This window comes from Haliotis cracherodii, unplaced genomic scaffold (genome assembly GCF_022045235.1).
Source record: "Haliotis cracherodii isolate W230 unplaced genomic scaffold, xgHalCrac1.p SCAF_8, whole genome shotgun sequence".
Lineage (NCBI taxonomy): Eukaryota > Metazoa > Mollusca > Gastropoda > Lepetellida > Haliotidae > Haliotis > Haliotis cracherodii.
Window position 1 is genome coordinate 51,872,568 of NW_027266341.1, and position 16,566 is coordinate 51,889,133.

A 16,566-nucleotide genomic window follows, 5' to 3' on the forward strand; every position below is an offset into this window, starting at 1 on the left:
AACTAAGACTTACTCTGACGTGACAGTCGTTATGGAGAAGTACCTTATATTGAAGCTGATTTAGACAGAATTGATGATACAGCTCTTCTCTGGGAGGGTTACAGGCAATTCTTCCTGACTTCTTGTGATTGTGGAATATCCATTATGGTCACTTTTTCAGAAACCAAAGCAGTCTTCGAACCGGCGCCGCACCGATCCGTTGGTTACCCTGGCTACCATGTTCGAGAGCATACTGAATGAAATGAGAACTCTGCCTAATGTAAGTAGAGTTTTTTGTTTTTTCAAATGTTTTTATTGTTCCCAGAGTTGTAGATTAATACAGTATTCCGTCAAAGACATATTTTGGATTGCATAGAATGGCACAATACACTCTTTGAAAAATTAAAGGGTTGGAAACAAACATTGTCCTATTTCAAACCAAAACGGTTGCAACACACAGTCAGACTCAAACATATCATGTATCAACAGAGAGCTATGAATCAAATGCTGAGAATAAAGGTGACCATTTTTTGTTAAAGTTATTTTTGTCATCCTTATTTATAGCAATAGATTTCTCGATGGAATATATGTTTTTGAATAGTTTTAAAAGTATATCTAATATTGGTTTGGTTGCTTTAATTCCACTTACATGAATATGCCTTTTCCCAATAAAACTATATGATTGCTAAAGTATTAGAGTAGTTAGAACCAAACCAAATAAGATATTTTTCAATTTATTTTTTTGTGAAAGATAATTAAGCCAAAGTTTGAGATCATTCCAAAATTGTTTAGTTTCATTTCATTCGCAAAAGACATGGCTGACGTCCTCATTGACAGCATTACAAAAGCTACAAACACTCATTGTTATACACTGTAGTTCCTTCGTAATGTAAGTAGAGTTTGTGCAGGGTCTTGCTATTGTTCATTACTAGGAAACATGTGGTTGCATCCATTTGATGAAGTCATTACTTTATTTTGAAAAGCTGTCTCTGAGATCACGGTTAACTGTTATGATCCAAATGATGAAAAGGTTAAGCAGGAGGCTTCTAGTTATATATATATATATATCTTTATGTCGACAAACCAGTCCAGGCATTTGTTCACATCAAGTGTTGACGGATGCGATCCTCATGAAGTTTATTTATGATATTTGTGACAAAGACTATGGTGTATTTTTATTAAAAAAAAGGAAACATGCAGTGAGATTCCTCATCTGTTGGTAATGGGGACAAACGATGGTGTGAGTCAGAGCTTTTAGCTGTGTGGCAGGCAGGATAAAAAATTTAATGATCAATGTATTGTGGCCTTTAAGTAGAAGATGATTCTCATTTGCATATTCGGGGCGGTCGGGTAGCCTAGTGGTTAAAGCGTTAGGTAGCCCGGGTTTGATTCCCGACATGGGTACAATGTGTGAAGCTCATTTCTGGTGTTCCCCGCCGTGAAGTTGCTGGAATGTTGCTAAAAGCGGCGTAAAATCATACTCACTCACTCACTCACTCATTTGCATATTCTCTCAGACCCAGCCATTCCTGTTCCCTGTCAACCCCAAGGAGGTACCGGACTACCACAAGATCGTCAAGAGACCGATGGATCTGCAAACGATACGAGAAGTAAGCACAGAAGCAGCTTGTATCCTCCTGTAGTTGTGTGTAGTTGTGTGTTGGTACAAGATGAGTGAGAAGTTGTAGTGTCTTTTGAAATACTGTGAAGACCTTTTAATTCAGAAGATGTAGGAACTGGTACAGAGTTATCCGTTATTTGAATTGAGGTGAATGGAGTTTAATGTCGCGTTCAAGATTATTGCACTTGTAAAGCGACAAGGATGCAAGTGTCTGTCTGTCTGTCTGTCTGTCTGTCTGTCTGTCTGTTTGTTTGTTTGTTTGTTTGTTTGTTTGTTTGTTTGTGTTGGACTATTTGTACGAATTAGAGTTTTATATTGCTGGCCCACTGAAATATGGCAAAAGATTTTAACATGACGCCAATTCGAGTTTTGTATTGCTGGCCCACTGAAATATGGCATAAGATTTTAACATGACGCCAATTCGAGTTTTGTATTGCTGGCCCGCTGAAATATGCCATCAAATTTTAACATGACGCCAAGCTGTCCAGTCCTTGTTTTATCCCTTTAATGCAGCAGGGGATCAAAACACTGACATTCCACTCTGTGCTGATGCTCTGTCCACTCTACAATGGAGGCAGTCTCTCCTTTGAGACAAACAGTTGGGATAGTTGGCGGCCAACTGTTCGCCTGTATGCCAAAATGGAATGTGATTGAACAAAATGTTTTCAATGACATGGTCAGAGATGTCAGTACTTACCGTATTCGACGTAATAAGTGCCCTGCTAATAAGCGCCCACAGCAATATTTGCTAATATATTGGCTAGTGAACAATCCCAACTAGCACCCCTTCCTATTGATCAATGTACATAAGACTTATTTATTCTCGTAGAATATGCACTCGTGTGTTATATGTCGTATGTAAACATTTCAGGCTGTCCGCATGAACCCCGAAATTTATCTTTCAACTCTGTTTTTTTCCACCAAAATAATATTCTAATAAGAGCCCCCTATTTCTAATTTTGAGAGCGCCCTGGGCATTTATTCCGTCGAATAAGGTAGTCAATAATACTTGGTCCAAAGTTTGTCTGCTTTTGAAATAGGCTGTTGTTTGTCTGTTTTCAGAATATGCGCAACAAGAAGTATCATTCTCGGGAGGAGTTCCTGGTGGACATCATCCAGATTGTTGACAACAGCAAGATGTATAATGGTGAGTCGCGGCTCGTGGAGCTCCAGCTGTACACACTTACATGGTTCAATATGTCTCAAAGAGTTCCAATAACCTTTCTGCCAGCACTGTTTGCATCTTCCCCAGGCAAGGGCGTTAATTGACTACCAAAATCCAGATTCCACCTTTGCTGAACTAAAATGGAATTTCCAGGCTCGATCATAGCGTCCCTTTTGCTTTTATGTGTAATGTCCCTTCTATGTCTACCTTTTGACCAGGCCGACTCCGTGGTCTAATGGTAGAGCGTCCGTCCGGAGAGCAGAAGGTCCATAGCAAAAGACGTTAAAAGATGGTACTTGTTGTTACCCTGTCTGGCACTCGGCATTAAGGGGCTAAAACAAGGACTGGTCGGCTCGGAGTCAGTATACTGTGTCTGAGTGGGGTATTCATGTTAAACTGCGACATGGTATCTCAGTGTGCTAGCACTATAAATCGGCATCAGTCCGGACTAGTACAAGCAGCCACACACACTCACATACACGTGCATGCACGTCGCTATATAAGTGCAATAATCTACGACGCGACATTAAACCCCATTTCACCTCACCTCACCTTTTGACCAATCAGATTACACCTCTCATATCACTTGCATTAACTTCAATCAAAATGGTGGCGCCCAGTCAAGACAATCTGAATGATATCGAGATCTATATTGAAATAAAATGGGTCTTACCCCATGAAGTGCATCGAATCCTGATTTTCAAAACATCTGTCGACACCCAGTTGACGGTACACTTGCTTTGCAAATCTTGCAGTCGACCGAAATCTACACGTTGAAATCCATGTTGTTTACGAACCGGATGTCTAGTTCGTTAAGCAATTTTGAATTGACTATACATAGACTCGAGCCAAAATGTAATTCTGGAATTCCAGCCTTGTTCGGCAAGGGTGGAAACTGGACATTTATAGTCATTTAAATCCCCTTGCCTCAGGAAGATGCTCTGTTTGCTGCATCCCCTCAAATTCATCCCAAATCTATTATGACCTGTGAAGAACCTGGGCTGGAATAGAGGGCAGGGAATACCTATGCCTTATAAATGTTCAAAGGTAATTCAGACCCCATTTTTACAGATCACAGGTAATTTTTCCACCAATTACACAATCACGGATCATTATAATGTAAATTAGTTCATATTTCATAGAAATAAGGAATAATTTATTCTTACTTATCAATCTGATAGTGACAAAACCATAACATTTTCAAGTTTATGTTTATGCATGTATGTGTATAATCTTGGACTGCATCTCAAATTATCGCAACATATATATGCCTGGTGACAACTTGTCAGACAGACCTTCCTGGGCGTTTCTTGATATATTAAGGCAACTGTCCTCCAAATTTACGACATGGTATTTCCGGTTTCAAAGTAACAAACAATAACAAACAATTCACAATTCACAGTACAATTAGCTATGACATCCAGATTAGGTCTTGTAGTTGTCTGTGGTCTGTGATGATCCTGTACAAGACTTGTCTGATTGCTGTGTTTTCCTTCTTGCAGGAGCTCGACATCTGCTGACAGAGACCTCACAGAACATGATGAGCCACTGCCTCAAGAGGTTTGCTGAGGTACGTACACATCAGTGATAGACATGGCCACTCGTTTGTTAGTCCTATGTTAGTGAAAACTTAGAGGGACTACCGCATTCGACGTAATAAGCGCCCCGCTCTCATAAGTGCCCAAGGCGATATTTGCATATATATTGGCTAATGAACAATCCCAATTTGCAACCCTTCCGATTGATCAATGTACATACGACTTATTTATTTGTGTATAATACGCACTCGTGTGTTATATGCACCCTTTATTATTGGCAATTAAATTCTGGAAAATATATCTGTCGTGTAAAATACGCACAGACTTTTCTTTTGTCATTTCAGGCTGTCAGCATAAACCACGAAATTTACGATCTTTCAACTCTGTTTTTTTCTCACCAATATTATATACTAATAAGAGACCCCCTATTTCTAATTTAGAGATCACCCAGGGCGCTTATTACGTCGAATATGGTAGTTGTTTTCCTCCCAAATCTATTTACTTTACATAACAATGTGTTATGCAGAGATTGCTCTGTTGGATGTGGACCAGGGATTGTGGGATACAGGTTTCTGACACTGTGCACTGATATCAGTCTGCTACTCTATATTGAATATAAATTGTCACATCTTCCCAAGCAAGAGAGTAAACTGACTTTAAAAGTCCAGTTTTCACCCTTGCTGAACAAGGCTGGAATTCCTGAGCTCGATCATAGTGTCACCAGTGGCTATTAAGAGGTATGTCCCTTCTAAGCCTCTCCTATGGACCAATCAGATTCCACCTCTCGTATCAGTTGCACATGCTTCAAAGAAAATGGCGGCGCCCAATCAGGACAATCTGATCAATAATCAAGATCTATATTGTCATAAAACGGGTCTTTAATGCAAAATCATGTGAGCACCTTGATTGAAAACATGAAAAGATTTTGAAAATATCTTTTGACAACGAGTTGGCGGTGCACATGCCTTGCAAATCCTGCAATCGACCGAAATCTACATGACAGTTTACGAACCGGATTTCGATTTTGTTGCACGATTTTGATTGGACTAGGCATTGACTAGTTAGTCCAGCCAAAATTTAACTCCGGAATTCCAGTCTACTTCGGCAAGGGCTGAAACTGGACTTTTATAGTCAGTTAATGCCCTTGCCTCGGGAAGATGAAATTGTCAATTGTCAATGCAAGAGAGCGACAGCCCAGTTTTGCTGCCGAAACAGATTCCATTTGGTGTATAGGGCATAATAGCTGTCGAAATCATATGAATGGACCACTGAAAATCAGTGATGACAGAAAGGGTAAGGATGTCCTGCCCTACTGGTAACACACAGCCATTCATACAATTTGTATAAAAAAGTAAGTATTTATTGCCTGACATGTACTCTTTGTCCTCCTGCCATGCGACATCAGCCTGTAAACAAACTAGACAATGAAGTGATCGATTCTAGGCACAAATTGCTCATTTTCTGTGGATGAGGGGTGGTCGGGTAGCCTAGTGGTTAAAGCTTTCACTCGTCACGCCGAAGACCCGTGTTTGATTCCTGACATGGGTACATTGTGTGAAGCCCATTTCTGGTGTCTTCTGCCGTGATATTGCTGGAATATTGCTAAAAGCGGCGTAAAACCATACTCACTCACTCACTCACTCTGTGGATGATTTGATGTGCAGAGTTGTGTCCCTTAGAAATGCCTGGATCAGTTTATGGGTTCGAATCCCAGGTGTGTCCAGATCATGATTCTCGTCAGCACCATACCTGTTTTGATGGATTTCAGTCACTGTTTTGAGAGATAAAGAGATGTTGGAGAGGTTAGAGATTGGTATCCTGGTCTGTAGTTGCTGTTGTTGTGTGTTTCAGAAAGAGCAGAAGCTGATGCGCCTAGAGAAGGCCATCAACCCCCTCCTGGATGACAACGACCAGGTCGCCTTCTCCTACATCCTCATCAACGTTGTCGAGAAGATGAAGTCTGTGGAAAATGTAAGTCTGAAGTTTTTCTTTAAGGCTCAGCTTGAGTGAACTGTAAGACTAAACAGATTTTCTTAGACTAAATCACCCTCACAAAATCATTGTGTTTTTAAACACAAACATCTGATCTATATTCTTAGGTAACACCCTTTGTTACTGTGTAAAATTATGTCAGTGATGATGTGAGTCACTTGAATCAATCAGAACAAGCTGACGAGTGTGTTAACATTGAGTTCTGGGTTGAAAGACATCACATTGGGATTCAGGGTTAGAATAGGTCCCAAGCAACATATGCTTGTCATGTTAGGGGACTTCATGTTATCGGCTGGTCAAACTAAGTTACTTGGTTGATTGTGTTATCTGCCTCCAATGGCTAATAGCTTGAGCAGTCTATGGTATTTTTTATATCTGTCAGTGAACACTGTGTGTTTAGTTTTAATATTGTCTTCCCTGAATTCTGCTGAAGACTCAAGGAATGCTTATCATATGCTCCTGTACATATAATATTCCTTTCAAGATATTAGGAAAGGAGAGTGTCCATAGTTGCATAGATTTATATGAAGTGTAGAATGTCATTTTCATGTTTTTGATGCTTTTATTTGTCTATAACTGCTTTTATACGATGTTGTGTTTTTTATGCTAGTCGTGGCCTTTCCACCAGCCAGTCAACAAGAAGTTGATCAAAGACTACTATGAGATCATCAAGAAGCCCATGGACCTCAAGTCTCTGCTTCATGTAAGTTTTTGTGTTATTACCAACCTGTGGCTTAGCGACCCATTTGAGATAACGGGTATTTAGCATTAGACTACTACGAGATCATCAAGAAGCCCATGGACCTCATGAGAATCTCTGCTTCATGTAAGTTTTTGTGTAATTACCAACCTGTGGCTTGGCGACCCATTTGAGATAACGGGTATTTAGCATATGTGTGGGATCTTAATTCAAGGACAGTGATTGGCTTGTCCATGGGTCAGATTATGACGGACTACTTTCCTGATTGTAATGCATTGATAAGTTTCTCGTGGTTCGGTCGAATCACCTACTGTATGGTTTAGGAGCATTTAATAAATGTCCTTAGATCTTATCTAGCTTGCATCATCACTGCCTTGACAATACACAGATATAGCTAAAATGTTTTTGTGAAGGGTCACGCTAGGTATGAGTGGTACCATATTTTCTTGAGTATAGTGTGCACTTTTTTTCTCCAAAAAACACATCTGTGTAGAAGGGGCTGTTATAATACACCCATAATGAGTAAGTAGTAGGTGGAATGTTGTCACTCATGACTGTTGTGTTATGTATTCTACCATGACTTTGAAGAATGGTTGAATCTGATTGGTTAAAAAGAGGTTTTCTTTTTGCAACAGAAACCTCTTTTAAAAAATTTAAGCCTTTATCACACCAAAACAGTTTGTATGAATACATCAATAACCTACATATTGATCCAAAATAAAATGGGGTAAGATAAGACAAGATTACTGAAGAGCGGATTCTGCAAAGTTTCTATACATGTGGGGGCACAGGTGTCCCATTCGTCTAAGGCGCCGCGATTCGCTGTGCAGATTTGCGGGTTTAACACCGCTTTTAACAGTATGCCTGTTATAACACAGCGTGTCAGCTTAATGTGGGAGGAAAGCCCGAAGTGATGCAGGTCTCAGACGTTTACCACTTCGGTGAAACCCATGACCACGGGTATGGTGCTGCCAAACCTAGAAATATTATCGGGGCGAACCTGGATTTGAACCCAGAATCATAGGTTTCTGGCTTGTCCAAGGAACGCAACTCTGCACAGCGAATAGTGGCACCTTTAACGACCTGGGCCACCCGTGACCCGTGTTTACTTTGACCAATTCATAAATGTAGTGTTCCTTGTATAAAAACAATAAATATATGGCATGGTTGTTAACAGCAATTTAACATGTGGCCTGAAACTGTTCACCTCGTTCAGTTGAACAGTTATGAAGTAATGTTATTAAAGTCTTGTACATTTCTTGCCGTATGGATTCTGGGCCCACTTGCACAAAGCGATCTTAGTGCTAAGATGATTGTAACTCCCATACTTTAACATAGGCTTACGGTAGTCTTAGCGCTAAGATCGCTTTGTGCAAGTCAGCCCTGATCTGGAATAAGTCTCCAGTACCCCATGCTTGTTTCAAGAACCTACTATTGAGGAATGGTTTCAATGAGTCAAGGCTGATTGAATGTTATCTTGCAGCGATGGTGTGGGTTGTTGTTCATGCTATCAACCACTGGTTTGCCTGGCCCGGGTTCAGTGGGTTACAGGCAGGTGTGGTGGTTTGGATTTAAGAAAACCATGCCAGAAACCTTTGATCTTGGGTTTGAATCCCAAATTTTCCCTGAACATATTTGTGCACTTGTATTTCCATGATAAAAATGGCTATGATCTACATCACCTCAGATTTTCCTCCTGCATCAAGCATGCTGTGATATCAGTGAAATACTTTCAAAGTGGCATTACACCAAACTACTTCACTAAAGGCTGATTACCCGTGAAGATCCGGGTTAGAATAGGTCCTCAGCAACCCATCCTTCTTGTAGTGTAAGAGGCGACTATGCTTGTCCCAATAGGGGTCTAGCGGGATCAGGTGGTCAGACTCGCTGACTTGGTTAATAAATGTCATCGCATCCCAGTTACGTAGATCAATGACCCGTGAAGATGCCGGGGTAGAATAGGTCTTCAACAACCCATGCTTGCCGTAAAAGGTGACTATGCTTGTCGTAAAAGGTGACTAACGCGATCGGGTGGTAAGGCTCACTGACTTGGTTGATGCATGTAATTGATCCCAATTGCGTGGATTGATGCTCATGATATTAATCACTGGATTGTCTGGTCCAGACTCGATTATTTACAGACCGCCGTCATATAGCTGGAATATTGCTGAGTGTGGCGTTAAACAACAAATCAATCAACCAATGTAGATCGATGCTCATAATATCAATCACTTGATTATCTGGCCCAGACTCGATTACTTACAGACTGCCGTCATGTAGCTGGAATACTGCTGACTGCAGTGTTAAACAACAACAAACAAACAAGCAAGCTAAAGGCAGATGTGACAGCTGGAATATTGCTGATTGGTGTAAAACATAACCCACTCACATGTGTGCCTTACCTACAGATTACTCTGTAGTCCACCAGGGTAGAAGGTGTCACTAGCATCCCATTGCTAGTCATGAGAGGCAACAGATTTGAGAACCCATTGGTATTCAGGGTTAGAATTGGTCCCTAGCAACCCATGCTGGTCGTAAGAGATGACTTGATGAATAGGTTGGTCAGACTGTGTGATTTGGTTGATAGTGTACTTAGCATGTCATCGTACATGGAGTTTTATGATAACTCTGTAGGCCACCAGGGGAGAAGGTGTCGCTAGCATCCCATTGCTAGTCATGAGAGGCAACAGATTTGAGAACCCATGGGTATTCGGGGTTAGAATTGGTCCCTAGCAACCCATGCTGGTCGTAAGAGATGATTTGATGAATTGGGTGGTCAGACTGTGATAGTGTACCGAGCATGTCATCGTACACTGACGTGTGGATCGTTGTTAATGGTATAACAGTAATCACTTGTCTGGTCCAGACTCGATTATTTACAGGCCGCGTTTATATAGCTGGAATATTGCTGAGTGTGGCATTAAACAATAAACACACACACCTGCAGATAAAATGATATGTGTAATCTACATTGGCCGACTGTAAGCTTCACAATTTCTTTTTCTTGCTTCCAATCTTAAATTTTAGACTTGCCCATATGGTACAGATTTCAAGGCAGAGTACAGCATTCATTTACAATGTTAAGATATACATGTACCGTATTCGACGTAATAAGCGCCCCGCTCTGTTAAGCGCCCACGGCGGTATTTGCTAATATATTGGCTAGTGAACAATCCCAATTAGCACACCTTCCGATTGATCAATGTTCGCAAGACTTATTTTTCGCGTACATTACGCACTCGTGTGTTATATGCACCCTTAATTTTTGGCAATTAAATTCAAGAAATATATTTGTCGTACATAAACATTTCAGCTGTCAGCATTAACCACGAAATTTATCTTTAAAATCTGTTTTTTACACCAAAATAATATTCTAATAAGAGCCACCTATTTCTAATTTTGAGAGCGTCAAATACGTCAAATACGGTATATGATGGCGGTCTGTAAAGAATCGAGTCCGGACCAGACAATCCCGTGATCGACATCATTAGCATTGATCTACGCAATCGGGATACAATGACATGCATAAACTAAGTCAGCGAGCCTAACCACCCAATAACTCCTTGCTGATTCTCAAGTAATTGCTAGCATTTTTTCAACTAAAACAAGATGCAACCTGTCCCCTATTTCTAATTTTGAGAGCTCCCTGGGCGCTTATTACGTCGAATATGGTAGTTCTTTTGTACTGTTATTACTGATAGTAAGAAATAGGATCAGCAGCCAAAGCAGTGATTGATTGATCTAATGATGTCAGTAATTTGGTAAACAAGCTGTTTTTGGCAGAAGCAGTGATGTTTTTGTTATCTCTTGCCAGTTAAGGAAATGCCAGCATCAATTTCTTATACTTTATAACCTAAAGTCTTGGCATTCCAGTGCAGTTTTATCGGAGCTGAGCGCCTGTAGGTGCAGATGGCTAGTGATAATTGGTGTAGAGTTGTTGACAAATCTTCACAGCGCAGATAGAGGGTGTCCTGCCTCCTCATTGCACGTGGATTTCTCTGTACACTGGGGACGAGATAAGACACTGGCATTGATTGAGATTGAAAACAGGCCAGCGTACTGAAACTCGACTGTTTCTTCCTCTCCTGTTGATGTTTTTGCTACTTTCATGAGTTTTATGAGAAGTGTTTGATTCTTTCATGAGTTTTAAGACATGTTGTCATTTCTTTCATGAGTTTTATGAGATGGTACGCTTCTTTCATGAGTTTCATGAGATGTGTTCAATTCTTTCATGAGTTTTATGAGATGCTGTCATTTCTTTCATGAGTTTTTGAGATGCTGTGTTTTCTTTCATGAGTTTTATGACATGTTTTCGCTTCTGTCATCAGCAGCCTTAGGAATTGGCACTAGTCCTGTAGTCCTTACCAATCTGCCCAACAGTTAAGGTATCATAAGGACTAGTAGAAATTTGCCATTTTTAAGGGTTTTTCTGTATGTAATCATTATAAGGACTAGTGGACTACCCCTGATCAGTTTAATGGTATGCTGTCGTTTCTTTCATCAGTTTTTGAGATGCTGTGTTTTCTTTCATGAGTTTTATGACATGTTTTTTCTTCTGTCATCAGCAGCCTTAGAAACTGGCACTAGTCTGCCCAACAGTTAAGGTATCATAAGGACTAGAAGAAATTTGCCATTTTTAAGGGTTTTGCTATATGTTATCATTATAAGGACTAGTGGACTATAAATGATAGTTTCTACCCCTGATCAGTTTTATGAGAGGCTGTCGTTTCTTTCATGAGTTTTATGACATGTTCTCCCTTCTGTCATAATTTTTATGAAATATCATTTCTTTCATGAGTTTTGTGAGATGGTGTCGCTTCTTTCATGAAGTTTTTCAGACACATTTTATATTTTATTGTGTTGATTGATGTCTTAGATAAGGGTATGTACTGTACTAGTCACTATTTTAAAAAAAACGTTAGTGGATGATTTGCACTGTTTCAGTTGTCTGGAGGTACTATCAACAACTCAAATTTGAAAGTTAGATCAGCAGAATTGTGTGATATTTAGTATTAAGATGTTTAAAAGTGCTGCATAAGATTTGTTTTTTGGTGTCAGAGTACTAAATAAATCAGATAAGAAAACATTCATTCCAAAAATACCCAGTCTGCACTGTTTGAAGGGAGTTGGCGTTTTTACAACAAGGTAATTCCAATGTGTCTCAGCAAAGGAAAGATTGTCTGAAACCCATAAACATGACATGAAGTGTATACGCCTAGGTGCAGGCTGTGTAGGTGGGAAATATAGTGTCTAACACACATTTGAGAAGTTTTTGGCTGGGAAGACAATGTCAGTGTACAGAGCTTTGGAGAGAGCCTGGGCACAAACAACACAGTAATGATCAGAGGCTAGTGTCGGTTATTGGACAGAGTGTTTTGTGGTCGATAAGCCCCTAAACTTGCTTTTAGGGGTACAGCTTTATGATGTTATCATCAAATGGGAGTAATTCGAGGATGGTAATAAAGACTAAGGAGGGGTGGGGGAAAGGTGCTGCAGATTTGGGTTGGTTGGAAAAAACAAAAGTGCACATAGATCCATTCTCACGCACTCACTCACCGTTAGGGCACAAGAATGTGAAATTTATCATAAGTGTTGCAACTTTTTGTTGCCAGAACTAGATATCCCATTTGCAGAGTTTGATAATTATGAATGAAAGTTAACAGGTTCTTGTTGCAACCTTATTATTAAAACTAAATAATTACATCAATTTTTATGCACAATATCTGAAGTACTTCAGGACCCCTTAGTTTCTAACAGTGCATTTGTGTTTGAAGTCATGTTTGGTGTAGATAAATCAAACCAATGATATGGATAATTGACAGTCGTCATTGACGGTAGTTAGTGATTCTGGTCATCATTTGAAAATGTTGCATGACAACAGGAAGCATTCCTGGACTGGTTGCCAGGAATACTTGCCAGTGATGCCTGCTGTTTCTAACTGATGTAATGCCTATAATCCCCTCCATTCATCATGAGTGAGTGAGTACTGTTTAACGCCGCTTTTAACAGTATTCCTGTTATATCACGGCGTGTCAGCTTAATGTGGGAGGAAAGCTCGAAGTGAAGCAGGTCTCAGATGTTTACCACTTCGGTGAAACCAATGAGCATGGGTAGGGTGCTGACAAACCTAGAAACATAATCGGGGCGAACCCGGATTCGACCCCACAATCATAGGTTACTTACTACCCAGGGGCATAACTCTGCACCGCGGCACCTTAGACGATGACTGGGACACCCGTGCCCCCCCCCCATTCATCATGTGTTGAATTGATAACAAGTGTGCAGGATGAACTGAATTGGATTATTTTGAAGGGAGGTAACTCTTTCTGTCTTAAGACACCACATCCTACAAAAACCTCTGCGAGACTTTATTCATAAACCAGCTGATCTACAATGACAAATTCTCTTCAGATCCTCCTTCAAAGCCGTTCTTGTTAATGTGCTAGGTTGTTAATGAGATTGATGTTTAATGTGTTAACTGCTCATTCATTCACAGGGTGATGCAACAAATCCTATAAATAAATATAGCGTGTTTACTGGCAGTAAGAAGGGTATTATCAAAGGAAATAGACCAAAATCCTTTGACCAGACAGCTAATAGTACCACTGACTGATTTCCCCACCATAAAGTGAACTTCAAAGCTGACAGTTCAATCTGACAATTATCCTCTTGGCTGAAAATGGAAATTGATGTCGTATTTTTTTCAAATGAATTTTAGTGATCAAACATGTTCTTTTTGATGTGACAAAGGATAAAATGTCATACAAGTCTCAAGTAGTCTTGATTAGTTGTAATTTGAGAAAAGGAGATGTGTGTTTTCAAAAATGGATCCCTTTTGCATTGAATTCCTTATGAGTTTTGGTCTGACTGATGCAGCTTTGATGTTGGAAGATTTTGGCTGGATTGTTGTTTGGACAGGTATTAGATCAATAACGTGAAGGAAGGGATTGAATTTGTAGTCCTGTTTCTATATTTCCTGAGCTTGTCTGTTGTAGGCCACAACAAAATAGATCTTTGATCGTTCAATCTCATTCAAATCAGACCTTAGTTCTCGCTACCGCTAAACAAAGATCTGAAGACATCCCATTAGTGGTCACGTCAGAACGACCTTTCAGAGCATTGCTTACCAGATCATGAAAGTGACAGCAGGAATGTGATTTCTAATCATACAACCTCAAAAACTTTAACATTTTATTCCGAACGATAGTTAAACAACTGAATCCATACAATCTAGACCATCTTTTAGCCATTCCAGAATGTTCTTTTATTTAGGTTTCAAATTTGTAATCGAGAATTTCTCAAAATATGTTGCAAGGCGTAGTCGTCATTTTGAATTTAGTGCCGTAAAGCACGAGAAAGCTGCCTTCTGATTGGTCATTCCATTGGTCATTCAAAGTTTGCGCAAGGTCGGTCTGACGTGACCAGTAATGGGATGTCCTCACATCTTAGTTTAGTGGTAGCGAGAACTAAGATCTGATTTTAATGAGATTGTTGATTGTTAGACCTGACCAATGTACCTACCAGCTTTACAGATTTCTTGGCCATTATGCAAAAAGGCCAGAGTCAAAAAAGGAAATAAAATGTTGTTTGGTTTGAAGTTCATTTCCTTTTCAAACGCTTTTGAAATATGTTTGAGCAAAAATACTAGCATAAAGATGTTGAATAAAGCATATGTTCCGTCCGACACTGACTTTTTTCACTTGGTTCACATTTAGCTCATCTGACTAAAACATGGCTCACTTTGAGAAAGTGAAAATTCAAGATAATTAAATGTGAAAAAATGTGAAAGTAATGTGAATGTTACTTTATGGCAGAATGCCCAGACCCATAAGTACCACGCCCGAGAAGCTTTCATGGAGGATGTGGAGTTGATCTACACCAACAGCATGGCGTACAACGGCGCCGACAGCCCGTTCACTGCCACAGCCCGGAGACTGATGACCATCTGTAAAGAAGCTCTGGATGAGGTGGGTTCTTGTGTCATCATACCCTGACGGTTTGGGTAGGGATGTAAGGAGGAGGATAGGATGTTTGGCCTGAGATTGCACTGAGATGGTACAATGGAAAGTAAAGGCATCATGATGGCGACAGTGATGCTGAAAGTAAAAGAGATGGAAAAGTAATGGGGAAGGGATGGAAAAAGTGATGGGGATGGGAGTGGAAGAGTGATGGGGTTGTGGAGTGGAAGAGTGATGGGGTTGTGGAGTGGAAGAGTGATGGGGTTGTTGAGTGGAAGAGTGATGGGGTTGTGGAGTGGAAGAGTGATGGGGTTGTGGAGTGGAAGAGTGATGGGGTTGTGGAGTGGAAGAGTGATGGGGTTGTTGGGTGGAAGAGTGATGGGGTTGTGGATGGGAAGAGTGATGGGGATGGGATGGGGACGGGATGGAAAGAGTGATGGGGAAGAGTGATGGAGATGGGATGGGAAGAGTGATGGGGTTGTGGAGTGGAAGAGTGATGGGGATGGGATGGGGATGGGATGGAAAGAGTGATGGGGAAGAGTGATGGAGATGGGATGGGAAGAGTGATGGGGTTGTGGAGTGGAAGAGTGATGGGGATGGGATGGGATGGGAGAAGTGATGGGGTTGTGGAGTGGAAGAGTGATGGGGATGGGATGGGATGGGATGGGAGAAGTGATGGGGTTGTGGAGTGGAAAAGTGATGGGGATGGGATGGGATGGGAAGAGTGATGGGGTTGTGGAGTGGAAGAGTGATGGGGATGGGATGGGATGGGAAGAGTGATGGGGTTGTGGAGTGGAAGAGTGATGGGGATGGGATGGGATGGGAGAAGTGATGGGGTTGTGGAGTGGAAGAGTGATGGGGATGGGATGGGAAGAGTGATGGGGTTGTGGAGTGGAAGAGTGATGGGGATGGGATGGGATGGGAAGAGTGATGGGGTTGTGGAGTGGAAGAGTGATGGGGATGGGATGGGATGGGATGGGAAGAGTGATGGGGTTGTGGAGTGGAAGAGTGATGGGATGGGATGGGAAGAGTGATGGGGTTGTGGAGTGGAAGAGTGATGGGGTTGTGGAGTGGAAGAGTGATGGGGAAGAGCGATGGAGACGGGATGGGAAGAGTGATGGGGATGGGATGGAAAGAGTAATGGGGTTGTGGAGTGGAAGAGTGATGGGGATGGGATGGGATGGGAAGAGTGATGGGGTTGTGGATAGGAAGGGGGATGGGATTGGATTGTAAATAGGAAGAGTGATGGTGACGGGATGGGAAGAGTGATGGGGTTGTGGAGTGGAAGAGTGATGGGAATGTGATGGGGATGGGATTGGAAGATTGATGGGGCACGGGATGGGAAGATTGATGGGGCACAGGATGGGAAGAGTGATGGGGTTGTTGAGTTGAAGAGTGATGGGGATGGGATGGGAAGAGAGATGGGAATGTGATGGGGATGGGATGGGAAGTGATGGGGTTGTGGAGTGGAAGAGGAATGGGATGGGATGGGATGGGAAGAATGCAGGGGTTGTGGGGGATGTAGATCATGAAGGAATGGGGATGGTGAAAATAAGGTAATTAGTATTGGAGATTGAATAAGGCCTTGGATGAGAAAAAATAGAGGCAAATCT

At 41.2% G+C, this 16,566-nt stretch overlaps 1 protein-coding gene across 1 annotated transcript in view; it reads left to right on the forward strand.

The window, feature by feature from the left end:
• Window positions 1-16,566, forward strand: part of LOC139449689 (transcription initiation factor TFIID subunit 1-like) — a 76,504-nt gene that overhangs the window by 48,449 nt on the left and 11,489 nt on the right. The window contains exons 32-38 of the mRNA XM_071231189.1: window positions 161-259; window positions 1,497-1,589; window positions 2,663-2,747; window positions 4,268-4,335; window positions 6,155-6,274; window positions 6,906-6,998; window positions 14,810-14,962. Of these exons, the coding sequence (XP_071087290.1) occupies window positions 161-259; window positions 1,497-1,589; window positions 2,663-2,747; window positions 4,268-4,335; window positions 6,155-6,274; window positions 6,906-6,998; window positions 14,810-14,962 (711 nt within the window). The remainder of the gene's footprint in view (window positions 1-160; window positions 260-1,496; window positions 1,590-2,662; window positions 2,748-4,267; window positions 4,336-6,154; window positions 6,275-6,905; window positions 6,999-14,809; window positions 14,963-16,566) is intronic.